Source organism: Varroa destructor, unplaced genomic scaffold (assembly GCF_002443255.2).
Source record: "Varroa destructor unplaced genomic scaffold, Vdes_3.0 BEIS01000007.1, whole genome shotgun sequence".
NCBI classification, from domain to species: Eukaryota; Metazoa; Arthropoda; class Arachnida; order Mesostigmata; family Varroidae; genus Varroa; species Varroa destructor.
The window spans coordinates 16,348,272-16,362,451 of record NW_019211460.1 but is presented as its reverse complement, the minus strand read 5'-3'; the positions used below and the strand labels follow the sequence as shown (position 1 = coordinate 16,362,451).

The 14,180-nt window shown below is 41.8% G+C and overlaps 2 protein-coding genes across 3 annotated transcripts; both read right to left on the bottom strand.

Moving 5' to 3' along the window:
• Window positions 1-3,659: 3,659 nt before the first annotated feature.
• On the bottom strand, window positions 3,660-7,704 carry LOC111254656 (uncharacterized). Its single transcript, XM_086974187.1, has one exon. The coding sequence runs from the start codon at window positions 5,531-5,533 to the stop codon at window positions 3,947-3,949; it is 1,587 nt and encodes a 528-aa protein (XP_086830313.1). The 5' UTR covers window positions 5,534-7,704; the 3' UTR covers window positions 3,660-3,946.
• A 1,553-nt stretch (window positions 7,705-9,257) lies between these two features.
• Window positions 9,258-14,179, bottom strand: LOC111254055 (acetylcholine receptor subunit beta-type acr-2-like). Of its 2 annotated transcripts, XM_022814519.2 has the most exons (8): window positions 14,045-14,179; window positions 13,483-13,595; window positions 12,465-12,696; window positions 11,808-12,002; window positions 11,333-11,456; window positions 10,984-11,115; window positions 10,408-10,575; window positions 9,258-9,946 (listed from the first exon to the last, which is right to left on the bottom strand). In XM_022814519.2, the coding sequence occupies exons 1-8, from the start codon at window positions 14,173-14,175 to the stop codon at window positions 9,716-9,718; spliced, it is 1,326 nt and encodes a 441-aa protein (XP_022670254.1). In that variant the 5' UTR covers window positions 14,176-14,179; the 3' UTR covers window positions 9,258-9,715. The 2 variants fall into 2 exon arrangements, 1 of the variants encoding a protein (XP_022670254.1); XR_015316476.1 differs by lacking the exon at window positions 9,258-9,946 and having other exon boundaries at window positions 10,434-10,575; window positions 11,392-11,456.
• Between the last annotated feature and the right edge of the window lies 1 nt (window position 14,180).

Here is a 14,180-nt window from a genome sequence, read left to right as displayed (position 1 = left end):
ATCGGCATATTTGTGTGGGCTATAACAATGTGGCAGTTTCAATGATTGTTTTAAAAGACGCCGGGCAACTTTTCGGAGTAAAGCTTACTGATTGAGAGGGTCGAGTCATTGTGAGTTTAGATACTTGTGTTCTCTGGGTAGTATCTATATATATATATATATATATATATATATATATATATATATGCATAATACAATATGTATATAACATAGAGCGCACGGTGTTCTCAACATTACGTAAATAATCAGTACGGCTGACCGGCACGTTACAACTGGATTCCACATAGGGGCAGCTAGCTAGTCCAATGAGTAACATTAGTTAGCGTCATAACGCGATGCAATACCATCTGCGGATATTAGATAGATCCCTAGAATCAGATCGGTTAGCCCAGCAAGCTCACTTTGTACGTTTGAGTCGCGTATATCTTCCTTTTTACACACGGTAGCTCCGAATTCAGTGCCTAATACACTAGACGCTACTAATCTATTACGTGGGTTTAGCGCAAAAAAGAGCAAATATCCAAATTTAAATGAAACAGAATAAAACAATTGAGTTGAATTATCAGACCCGATCATTTCCATTCGCTGCCTATAGCGTGACGCCACGATATTTCATAGATATGTAAATTGTCTGCTGTTTAATCGTCGGCAGCAGAACAACCTTGGTAAAATCTAACCGGACCTTTACGTAACCTTTACGCCGCGCCACTGCAATTTTGTTCTAGCTGACGCAGGTGCAATCTGTTGCCTCGTCGACCTAAAACTGCCAATACCAAAAACAGTATAAAAATATGCGAATCCATTGTGTTATGTTTCTCGGATGTTTTTTACCCCATATCTACCCTTTCAGCCTAAATCTATTCGAACAGTTTGAATGAACTTGTACTTTTGTTGTTTCCTAACCAGATTAATTAGATCTTCACAAAGGTCTATGCTACAATATGGCAGTTTCGATACGTTTGCGAGTGCGATCCAGCGCCATTTTAACATATGACATTATATCTGAGAAAATCTTCTATACTGTATGCTATTTAAGACTGCCAGATTGGAGAAAAGCTATCGAACACGAGTAGACTGTCATTTTGTCTTATACACACATATCTATGTTATGCTGTGAACAAGGCAAGTTTACGTGATACGCGGGAAAACATATTTTTTAAGTACATTTAAGTCGTGTGCATACAACAAAAAGCAAGGAGTGAAAAAAAAAAGTCCGTATATGAAACTTTAAAAGGTTCTTAACATCCTGATAGCTGGAACTCTTGACAAAAAGGAGACAAATACAGGACAACATGTGTGCGTAACTAGTACTTCTTCAGGGAGGTGTTATCTACGTAGAAACGTTATCCCGTATTTGTTGGCTTGTGTATTTATGTTAATAATAATCTGCAATCACTAGTTCGTCTATGCTGATGCGACGGCTTTTTCATACGCGACGTACCTCATAATTATCTATGAATGCATAAAATTCGTCGTTTTCTGGCTTTGAAGATTGATGAACCTTTTTTGAAACACAGTTTACTTCGTCCTTCGAAGGCGACTGACCCGTTGGTGCGGATCGATTCTAGTGTTTAAACTTATCTTTTTTTTTCTTTTTTTGATGATATCGCATTGAATATTTTATTTAAGGAAAGTAGTTTAATGATAAACAATCGTTGAATCATCAGAGAAAAAAAGCGTCTTCCTTTCCTACACTAGGCATTTACAAGCGTTTTATATAGGGTAGATTATAATTTCTGTAGTGTCAGCCTTCACGGCTTCCTATGGGCTTCTGTTTGTAGCTAAGCACTTTGCACCTCTAGCTGCACCTTCTCCTTCGTTTTGGCGACTCGAGCGTTTCTTTTTTCGTTCATTGGCATTTTTCTGCTTCTTCTGAGGATCCCAAACTGTCAGTTCCGCGTTCACAGATCCAAACGCTGGTCTATATAAACCTATAGATGCCTCATCAACTGCCAAGTTTTATAGTTTAAACTTCCGCCTTCTTAGTTTTCTTTTAGGTCACGAGAAACCTTCAATGATGCAAGCGATCCGCAAAGAACTTTTTTTGATTTAAGCCAACTGCGTTGATTGCGATGCCCTTAGTGGGGCCACGGCGATCCCAGTTAAGAACACCCGGCCACAAAAATTAAGCTCCCGTCGTGTTCCCGACTAAAATGTCACGATCCTGCCAATCGTTTCTATCTACTGCAAAGCTCTACCCAAAATTTAAGATATCCGACGGAAAGACGATCATTGATTGAGGACTATGTGCCTTCAACCCGGATGGTTTTAAAGGATCGAATGGTCAGTTCCAAGAACAGAGCGCGCAAACGATCTTACTAACCATTGAACAAAATAACTGCTAATAAGACCGCACCTTTAAGTCTAACAAAGTGGAAGTGAAGATTAAGTACGACTGGTTATCGATGAATATATAGGTTGAGGGTTTGTTAGCCGAGGTCGGATAGGAGGAACGTTGCCAACGTGCGTTAATATTAACCTTTGCTTTTAGACTTTTTAGGAAAAAATAGCCTGAGTACAGACTACCATTTTTCCATGTGGTACTGTTCGTAAATGTTAGTTGGTGCATGACTATAGAAGTTATTATGTTTGCCTATTATTTGCTAATTCGACATTTTACATGCTACGAAAAATATGACGTCCACGAAACATGTGAAGTATGACAAGAGAATGAGCTATGTAGTTGATGCCGTTAGAAATATGTGGGGCGAAAAAAAAAAAAAAATATATATATATATATACTATTTAGTCCTGAAAGGTAAAAACGTATTGTAAAAGGTCGGCCATACAAATGCTAAACAACACGTCGATGAGCCTCGGCCTGATCCACGTATAGCATATATAGCAAGCCAGTAATGATTGTTTGAAACGAAATAGATATTGCTAATATTGTACAAGTAGGTAGATTGAACAGAAATGTTATTACCTAAGTCCCTTTTATTGTAGACCTGTATTTATCTTGCGCTCTGGATGTATCGTTGGACGTATGCATTAACAGATTGACAGCTACTTTATAAAGGCTTGCAAGGTAAAGTCCAACAATAGCTTTAGTACTCAAAAGCTTACAATTGTTAACAGCGGGCCTGACGAGTTCCCGTGGTGGTGCAATGGTAACGTGTCTGCCTACAAACACGAAGAACACAGAGGCAACAGATACAATGATCGATTTTCCTGCTCAGATTGCTCATATTGAGCCCGCTCACCGTAGCAATAATAAGCAGCGATACCAAGGTTTGTTCTAGAAAAAAACAGCTGAGACGTAGCTATGGAAAGAATTAGTGGACCTGATTAACCGGACGTAAGGAAGTCGAGGCAATTTTCTATAAGTTGAACCTATCATCGAATTATTACTTGTCTATAAATCGGCCATGTCGCTGTATTGAATTAACGCGATTCGATGGATCCAAAATTGTACATTTAGAATAGTTTTTAGCAAAAACGAATCTCGTATTATACATCACTAACTAAACCTTATGGTCGATCCCTAACAGCTTTAATAGAAGCAATACTGTACATAATACATCTACACACAATGTAGTTTCTCAAGGGATACTATCACAGCTCAGCTGCTTACCATCACCGGTCGACGATTCCCACTGGCTTGAATGAAGAAGAAGGCAATATTTCTTTAACAGGTGTATGTATGTATATAATAAGAATTGTTATTTCTATTATCTAAATAGATGTATGCATGGTTTTTATTGACAGCGATATACAATAACTGTATGTTGGCTGGTCACTATTGCAACGGTGTAGTGTGCCCATTCCCCATTGGAAGTGCGGCTTTAGCGAATAATTTTCCAAAGCACGTTCATTAACGATAATTATAGTTCAGTCATAACGAAAGTTAGGAAACGCGTTTTTCGGTAAGTATAAACGCACAAAACTATTTCAAATAATAACTTGGCCGATTTTCTTCGATTGATTAAGTGGCTTCCGACAGCCGTCACAGTCGAACCCCGCATAGATAACATCCATATTTACATTCGGATCGAAGACCGTAGTTTCGACCGGCGAGTGCGAACTGACGGTATGAATACTGAAAGTGCCTTGATGCCGGATCGACTTTCAGCCGCCAGAAATACATGCACCAGAAGTTGAAGAGCTTTTCGAGTCCCTGATCTGGTAACGGTGTACCAAGCACACGATTCAGACATTTGGCTGCTGTCAGGACGCGCAGAAGCTCCATGAACGGACCTGCCACCTCCAGGTCGACCTCGACGTTTCCGGCTGGCTTCGACATTGGCAGTGAGCTTTGAGACGCTGCGGAAGAAGCCATACGGATGCTAGCCATGACCAAATTGCGCTCGATGCAGGACGCGGTCCGCGAGTGTTCCATCCAATAATGCACTGCCAGAATCGGCAGACGGAGCGAGGCAGGCTCAATACGGAACACATCCAAATCATGGGTAGGATCGAGTGTTCTGCGTAGTTGACGAAGACGTTCATCGTCCGTGAGGCTGACAAGCTGATCGACGGCGTAGCTTTCCATGGACCGGCGAAACGTGCGGCTTTCGCCCCGAAGCAACGTTTTAATAACATCATGCAGCGATGGAGCGAGGTCCACGCAGTTGTCGTTGAGGACCGCTGGGGAAATACCTTGACGGAGACAGTACTTCACCGCTGACGTCGGCCGACTGAGATCCTCCGACGTTGTAGTGAAGTACTTTTCGAATAGGCGAAGATGACTGTCGATCAGATTGCGATGACGGGTAATCTTGTTCTTGACGATTTCCCAACGAACTTCGAACGGTGTCAGATCTTTCAGCATCAGCAATGTAGCGACGTATGGCTCCAATTTACGCGGTACCCTGACGTCCTTGGGCAGGTGGCAAAAGCAGTCACCGCGGTCTTCCAGACAATCGAGATATTCCAGAAGCGCCAGCTGGCACAGGACACGATCGTTCTTGCAATTAAGCTTCTGCAGAAGTTCGTACCGATCGTAGTACACCAGCATCGGCCACCCTTCCCGCTGCACCTGTGGCAGAACCACACCATTTTCCATGTCGAACAGGCAGAATCTTGTATTAGCCGATATCACGGGTGATCTGTTGTTGTTGGCAAATTCAATCATTTCACGGGCGTCATCAACGACATTAACTTTCATACCGAGATCGTAGCAAGTATCGACAAATAGAGCAAATGCGTAATTTACGTCGAACGCGCAATCGGTGAGACGGTCGGTATACGTTACTCCACGGGAAGGCACGACCCCGGCCACAGGGTACGATTCGTCACACGCTAAGAATAGTTTCAACTCAATCTCGCGTTGTAGAAACTTGCCGAAAAAACGCCGTACCCGAAGAGCCCACTGGTGATAATCCCATTCAGTATTGTAGAGGTACTCAAAGATGCTGATACCGTCCACGGTGAACGCCCAATGATGCAGAGTATCCCATACAACGGTGCAGAGAAGCTGCTCGTTGATTTGCAGAAATTCAAGTAGATCAACGCAGCGTACGTCGCGCGGCTCAATTTCACAGGATGTGCATGGAGCCGACGAGGACATGGTTTCCACCGAGACGTTTATCATTCCATGCGAAAAGATACACCACTCAAATAGCGGGTCATCAAATTCAAAGAAGAGTAACTAATCCAGTAGCAAAACGGCCTAAATCAGCTACAAAAGCTGAACGAATCCTACGACTTTGGCTAAGAGCTGTAGATTCTTATTGAAGTTATAAGTAATTCCAACACCTAACTGCCCGTTCTGCTTGTACCAGATTTCGTATAAGCGCTCAGGCTAGTATTCTCTTCCGCTTATATGTAAGTGGTGATTCACTAGTTACATTTCCTACGCTTTATTTCCTTAGTTTTAGTTTTCTTCTGGCAAGAATTACGCCACGTTACTTGACTTCGGTGCGTTTTCTGGCCTCTGTACCTCGTACCCGTTTTGATGCGTTTCAGCTACCGGCAACGTAACGAGTCCGCCAGACTAAGTGCTTAGAGTTCCCAATGCATTATTCAACAAACACAACTCTACTAAAAAAATACAGCGCTTAGCATTGCTAGTCCCGCACGCATTCGGTGAGGCCAAGGAGTTAGCCAGGCCTGGTTACCTAGACGAGGAGCACAAGCACACTTGTTTTTTTACAACAAGCTTAGTAATAATTCGCCGTCACAGGCCACTAACTTCGTAAGCATTCCCGCGATATTCAATTTGGCTCACTTCGCCGCTTCTTTTTTTGCTTCTTCCGCGCAACAACTCTTCTTGTTGTCCAGTGGTTTACCGGAGCAGCACTGTTTTCCTTTGACATGAGCACCGCTGTGCAAAACTGTGGCCAACGCTATCTGCTGTTTGGAGAAAGGACGCGACGCTCCTCGGACTATGCATAGGTATCGGGGATATAGATGCTGCGGCTTGTGCCGCGTTTACTATCGCGCACCGCTGTTAGGAAGTCAGCTAGCCAGCCAGTGAGACGCTCAATCAGCATTTGTGTGTATGCGCTTACTACACTGCCGGTGCTCACGATTGACAATGGAACACGACGCCGGTAGCGGCTGTAGACTAGTGCCGCTGCCGTCCGCAGGGCGGATTCGCAGCAGCGACCAGGAACGTAGGCGAACACGCTCGTACGTCCGCCTTTAGGCTTGTTGCGCACATACGTATCGGTCAGTTGCTAGCGGCTGCCAAGTCCGCCTCTAGTAACACTATTCTCACAATCCCTGGCTTCCTCTGCCGCTGGATATTGCCTTAGTGTGGCCATATTGCGGGACAGGTGTTCGCGACATTGCCTACACCAACAATATAAACATGATGATGAAGACAGTAATGATTTGTGATTATACCTCTAGCGCAGGCCTTCGACGCGACTGAAACAACAACATCACCAGCAGCAGCTCCTGATCGACCTGGTGACCAATCAAGAAGGTGCAGCATTCACTTGAATCTAGCAATAGAATCAATGCTAACTAACAACAATGACAGCAAAATGATTAGGTCAGGAAACCTGAAGCACAGTACATGTTATACAACGATGTAATAGAATAATGGGCCGAATACACTGCTCCGCTGGACAGCGCTTATCGATGGAAATGGCGGCCAATACAGGGCTTCGCACGCTGTCGCTCATCGCTGTCAGATGACCCGAAGGGGCTCTCGCAGTACTAATGGTCTAGGTAAGAAAACTTGTACAACTAAAGGGTCAGTACTCTGACCAAAACCAGAAGGTCATCTAGACCTGGTAGATAGGCATTACCGCGTTTTTTAGGCGATAATAGGAGAGAAAAATATGAGCACGTAGATGCACGTAAGTACGTATATCTCATTTAAGCGGCACTCTGCGATATATTAGTCTACCGAACAAATAAACGGTAGAGGAATTCGTTTGGCTTATTATTACAGTTGCCGTTATTAGTCGTAGTAATGCCATAAACGTACAAGTTAGAGCTAACTTGCATCTTTGCTCTCGTCTGAGATAAGCTCTAGACCGAACTAAGTTTAAATAGTCAGGGCTAATGACAACTTGAACTTAACCTTCTGATGCAGCTAGTTCTTCTCATAAGCAAGAGTATTATATATTTAGCACGGGACGAATAAAAAATAAGCATAATGCACCATGATTTTGAACTGAATCCGCAGGTAAATAACGACGTACACTCTGTTTTATCGGCGCTCAACAGCTCCGCTACCCGTTCGTATTTCGGCCGAATGCGTAATGTTCGATTCACGACGCGCAGTGGGTGCTCATCGTCAGCCGTTGCTTGGACAACGCCGAAGCAGCGTTGCTGCGCTGGCCTCTTTTAGGGGAGTGCTGTTTTTTTGCCGATTCCAGCGGCGCTTAAGCGATGCTTTGCTCGTCGGTGGCTTCCTCCGGTTTATGATTTACCGGAAATGAGCCCATAAATTCGCAGCGACACTAGATGTTTGTTTAGAACCAGTACGGCTGAAGGGGTTGTATGAGGATTGTAAAGATGCATGACTCCGTCTAGAAGATATTTTTTTCGCGGCTCAATAGGTCGTCCAAAGAATGAGCTGGTAACCTGGTGCCGAGTGGAATGTGAGAATAGCTGGATCGCAGAATCAGTATGCCCCTTCGCCCGACCCCAGCGCTGGGTTACGACAGCTCAACGCGTTGTATAGAGGCATCTACACAGTTCTGTCAGCGTGTGCATAGTGGTCTTTATCCGATATTATGTCTAGATCGTGCCACACATTACCGTCTGTTCCCCAACTTGAGGAGCGGGCGAAGGAGATACGAACGCCATGAAAATCATCGGCTTCGAAGTGAACAGAACAACAGAAAATATGGCTGATGACTATACCGCTTGATTGGCACAAGACAACTATAGACAGATCAACCGACTGACGATATAGAATAATGTATTCTAAAAAAGGAAAAGTACCAAATGCAGATGTTAATACCATTAGAATATGTAAAAAGTGATTATAACCATAGGCATTATTTTTTCATCTGAAAGCGCAATCGTTATGGCAAAATAGATTGGCATTAGCGTAAATTCTATTACGGGAACATGTATGATAACCCATACGTTGAATAGCTGAACATATCAATGGACACAACCTGAAATTCAAAAGTAAACAACTACACGGAACTGCTGATCGTCGCTATCTGAAACTGAACTTTTGTTGCAGTTCGTTGACCATGACAGGCGAACCCTCCATTTCTAGCAAAAGACACCAATCCAATGCTAATTGTTATACTAGCTAATAGGACTGACATCACAGGCACCCTTGTACTTCACGAGAGTTGGATATCCTTATCTCAATAGAACTGTCTTAGAAAAAAAATCCTTTTTTGGGGGGGGAGGGGGGCTATGAATTAATATATCTCATGCTACTTCATTGTTCGAAGAAAAATAGAACATCAAACATGGCAGATTCTGGTTTCCTTTGACATTATTACGCCGCATTGTAGTGACAATGACGTTCGGCGGAATCATTCTGTTCTGAAGTGGGTAACTGGGCGGGCCGGATGATTTGCATCAATTCCACGAACATCCAACTTCGTAACGCATGCACAAATTGGTTAAAACGAACACAATAAATGGCCTGCCTTCTTACGGTTCACTAATGCGCTAGGTCTCAGTTTGGGATCTGCTTATCTACGTTGTCAGGGGGCTTTTCAAAAAGTAGGATTAACTGAGATTGGCCTGTTCCAGTCTCTCTTGTACTTATTCCTAATGCACTGAAACAAGGATGCAGCGAACAGATTAAATTTTTGCTATACAAAAAGTAATGGTTTTTAAGCTGAAATATGCAAAAATGTCTCACAAATCACTTAGGGGTACGCAAATAATATGGAATAAGCAAACACCCTCCTATCTTTATTATACATCATTTGCATATACACCCATACACTTTTTCATCCAATTAGGTCGCGAATCGGCTATTGTAGTAATATCGAAATCGTTGCTGCTTTCATCAAACAAGTAGATGCCTCCCGCAACCCGGTCGGGTTGAGGATTTAGGAGTCGATTAATTCGACGTCACATACACGTGCAAGATCGTACATGCACGAAACTTCGATATATAAACAATTTTCTCTTCTATCATTGGTCCCCCTTTTCAGCTGCGCGACCACCATCAATTTAAATCGTTCATTTTCATTAGCGATCTTTTTGTACTTTGGAAGGTTGGTTTTCACAAGAATATTCTAATTGCGATAATTGTATTCATTGCAGCTTTCCAAAGTCGGCTTTTATCACTGTTATTTTTTTGTTTGAGAATTAACCGATGTCCTACAATCGATTGCTAAAGAAATATAAATCCAAACCGGCATAGATTGAAAATAATGTCAAAGGTGAGGCACGTTCTCACCAATAGAAAGACTCTTCCTGCTAGACTTCCTGCTGGGTTTTTAACGTGTCCTTCTCTACGACCAACGTTGTTCTCGCAGTCTTTATCAAATCTCTCGAAAGTCCAGCCAAACATTATAGTTCGAACATATCTAGCATATCCGTATGCACCACTCCGCTCGTACATCTATACGGGACAGCAGGAACCGGAACAAAAAGTTCGAAATTACTGATTGACCGCCACTTTAGATCAAACCGACAGCCATGAAAAACTCGTACTTGTTTACTACCCTTTCAACATAACAAAAACAATTATACCATACCTTTGTCACAAACGAACTCATACTTCACGCTAATCTATTCTAATGTGATATTGCTCTTTGATAAGGACTAGCTTCAAACATTAATTATATATAAGTTGACAATGGAACAGGTACAGTTCACCTTCTTGACGGCTGTTAGGGCAACCGGTTCAAAAATGCAGCGATCTTACTTTCTGATAGTATCGTATAGGCATTTAAGGTAATTGTTGTTAGCATCTTTAATATGGCATCGATAACGTTTTCTTAATCAAGGACAAAAATTCAAAGGACACAATTTCTATTCAATACCTATAACGCAGGTTCGACAGCCTAAATAAGAACGCACCTGCTGGATACGCTGGTACAAGGCCGGCGTTTTGTCGCAGTTGTCGATATGTATTAGAAGGATGTAATTTGCAGCAAAGAAGGACTGGCTATAAACTAGGTGAGCGAGAAGTGTCAGGATAAATGGAGGTCTCGAGCAGTGAATCAGTAATGGCGAGTACATTTGAATCTAACGTTCAATCAGAAATAGAAAAGAAATCTAGCCCGTAGAATAGCTTATATATCTCCTTGCCGTATATATATATATATATATGCCTATTACTGAAGTCTAGTGCATATGCAAAAGCGTATAGAAATAATAGATGTAAGCAATAGAACAAATCGCTGGTTTGACCGCCACGAGACGATATTTAACGTTATAGAAAATATCAACAACAACAGAAGTACACTTAATTGTGTAAAGAAAACGTACGGCAGGTCTACAGCTGAATGATCATAGCATCTTGAAATGGTATGACAGAAACAAAGGGAGATGCTGATCATGGTGCGAAGCTTGTCATTTTCATAATGGCCAAATGATCAGATTCATGAGCACTACCAGAAGATAAACTAGGATTATCAGAAATGCGATACATACCATAAGCATGCTTAAAATAATTAGTGCGAAGGTTGTTGTGAGACGGCGACTGTCATGGTCTTCATGAGGAGCTGCATCCAGCCACAAGTTGACTATGCAGAGCAACGCCATCAGTATGATCGGGAGGGTGATCTGATCGCATATTTGTAGAAAGAATCGTAATTCGTGCTAAATTTTGGTCTAGATTTTACTTCTGCAGATTAAGTACCCTACACAGACTTTTTACGCAAACGACGAACCTTAACCGTTTTATCTTGTATTTGAGTTACTTCATTATTCGATTAACTCTACTCAATACGTACTTCAATATTATGCGTGATTGGCGGCAATGGTGTTCATAAGCTCAAACCTGATAAAGCCACTGAGAGGCACTGCGACGGATGCCGACTACAATCCTATTCTGCTTACTTGTAGTTTCCGTCCGCATGTACTGAAGGCGATAGCCTGAATTACCAAATAAATCACCCATTCGCCTGAAATGAGGCCACAATATGTATCAGTTCGGTAGTCTTTTTTCATTAATCGTGCACCCCATAATGACTTTCATTTTAAATCCGCAGTCTGGAAAAATAAATGAACAATTTTATATGTCTCGTCCAATTTACAGATTATTTAGCGATGCTGCAACGTAATTTCGCTAGCTATACGACTGATTTCCTTGTGATAAGCAGCAAAAGAAGAAGCAAACTGCTATGAACCTGTGTGTTTCACCGATCGTTTCTGAATTAGGGACCCAATTAAAGTGTAGTATTTAACTACTGGATAATGTGTACTACTCGATAAAGATAACAGAACCCATAGTAAAAGGCATGTTGTTAAATTACCTGAAATCGTGCTTAGAGTACGTGAAGTTGTGTATGTTAGCGTACTGCCCACTGTGTATTGTATCAATACTGGAAATGTCGCTAACGCACTTTAGCTGATCCGCAGGGAAAGAATCAAAGCCGTTGGCTTGCTCTTTGCACGACAACACAAGCCGGACCTGCGGACACCACTCTGTCAGGCCGTCCCAACGGATCCTAGATATATTGAATGGGGATGAAAAGTGTGGACGTAGCAAACGCGTTGTGGCGTGAAAATCAATAAAACTTTCAGTTAAAAACAGCGTTATATGATAATCACTGACCGGAGTTACTTATTGATTATCAAAATAGCTTCGGTTTATGCGCATCCGAAACAATTGAAAGATGCCAAGGCCGCGGCAAAACACTTGGCGCATTTAAAAATAGGTTTCAATGAAAGGTATTGAATAGAATAGTTGAGATCAAATTTTGTGCGGATCAAAAAGCAGATAACTCCGACTACGCGACAACTAATCCATGAGCTAGGAAGTCTTGACGTTTATTATTTAATAACAGTAGTAATGGTTCAGCAAATTAGTGTTACGTTATGCGATCAGCCGGGGGGGCTGCAGAAAGCGTTCGGCTTGATGAAAAACCATATTTTTCGTTTTCTGACCCAACAGAATTTAAATGACTTACATAACGAGCATTTTCCCGCGGCTAGGTTTCATATCATCAGCACCGAGGAAGAGGTGCGTTCCGGAGGTAAATTGGGGAGTCCATATATGATTCTTCTTCCATGATATATAGGTGATATTGCCGAAATCCGAAGGCAGCCATGTAAAAGCACTGGAGTTCCAATAGAGGCAAAGCAAAAGGTCGATCCAGAGGTCTTGGTGTTCGTCCACAGTCAAACCGAAAATTTCGTTCGCTAGACAGATATTTATCAATGTTTAGAACAACTAACATGATAATTCAACATTGTTAAGGACCTGGCCAAGAAGAAATCACTTGTCCTTTAAGATTTGGGAGGAGGGGTGTTAAGGGGATGAGTGCTATAATATCTAATTGGTAACGCTTGGTTCTTCGATCCTACTAGACATGGCTATGCTAGACATGGGCCTTAACAGCTCAAAGCTAGGAGAAATCTTGACACAAAATCTGTTATTCAACTTGATTCTGATTGAAATAGCCTACTGTTAAGCTACCGTTAAGCAATTTTGCAGCTCTCCATTATATTGTGCAATGATGTTAGTGTTGGAACACTTCTATTTACTAAATGGCCTCATTATTATATATCACTTACCTATTTTGCTAGTTACGCAATAGTTATATATTAATTATCTAAAAAAATACATTTGGCTATTTCTATACGAATGCCATTATTATAATGAGAATATTATTATTAATTTATGCTCATTTCATAGTTGGGGTATGCTAAAAGCATCAATAAATGACATATATGTATGTATTTTGTACACTGATGCTGGTGATGTCTGCCTGTCCGACACTACGTTCAACTGTCATCTTCATTCGAAAATAGTTGTTTTTGACCGATTACCGGATCAATCTATATATAATATATGCGCCTATAACCTATACATCGGCCTGGCAGAGTTGGATGAGAAAAAAAACCTATATGATATCTACATACGGAAAACGTTATTATCTATTCACAGTATTTAATAAGAGAATATTTATAATAATATTGTCGTACGTTTAATCGTAATGTTGATTAGGAGATTCTTCAGATCACTGGCACTGTCCACGGGCGGCACGTGAACATCGAAGTCTCGAAAGTAGTCGAGCAACTTCACTTCCGAAGAATATCTAGGCCAAACACGCAAAATAGATATTAGCAGATACTAACATATCGTTAACTCAGTAATCTTCCTGTGGTGAACTTAGTCGAGTACCGCTACATCGTATCATGTACAAATAGGGTATGAATTATATTTCAATACGAGCGTCTCGTCGTACCCAGAAATACTTTTCGAAATATGGTCGATTGATTCATTCGAGCTTTATGTCTAGCACCGCTTTGGTTAGGCATCGTTCCAGATGACTGGCTCGTTCCAACGCGACGTTTTCAACATTGACCTTTACGTGTCCTAGAGATGAGTATGCGAAATCGTTCTCCTACGCTATCATTTGACCGAGCAATCACCTTTATATACAGCTTCAAAACAAGTGTAGCACACAAAATTTTCGAAATCTATTACACAACTACTGATATTCGTATGGGTTCAACTCGCACGTTCATCCTCATTGTTACGTACTTGGCATCATTAGCAGCTCGTGCAAGTGGGATGATCTTGGTCATAGTCAGCAAAGGCACCATAAGCACAATGACTGTTGACAAAGAACGCAGCGAAGTTCGACGATAGCTAGACGCTGCTGGTGACGCCATTGAAT

Coding starts and splice junctions, on each gene's coding strand:
- LOC111254656 (XM_086974187.1), bottom strand. CDS start 5,533: ATGATAAACGTCTCGGTGGAAACCATGTCCTCGTCGGCTCCATGCACA.
- LOC111254055 (XM_022814519.2), bottom strand. CDS start 14,175: ATGGCGTCACCAGCAGCGTCTAGCTATCGTCGAACTTCGCTGCGTTCT. Junction 12,697..13,482: donor AATCAACATTACGATTAAAC/GTACGACAATAT, acceptor ATATCTGTCTAG/CGAACGAAATTTTCGGTTTG. Junction 10,576..10,983: donor TTATTTTAAGCATGCTTATG/GTATGTATCGCA, acceptor ATTGAACGTTAG/ATTCAAATGTACTCGCCATT.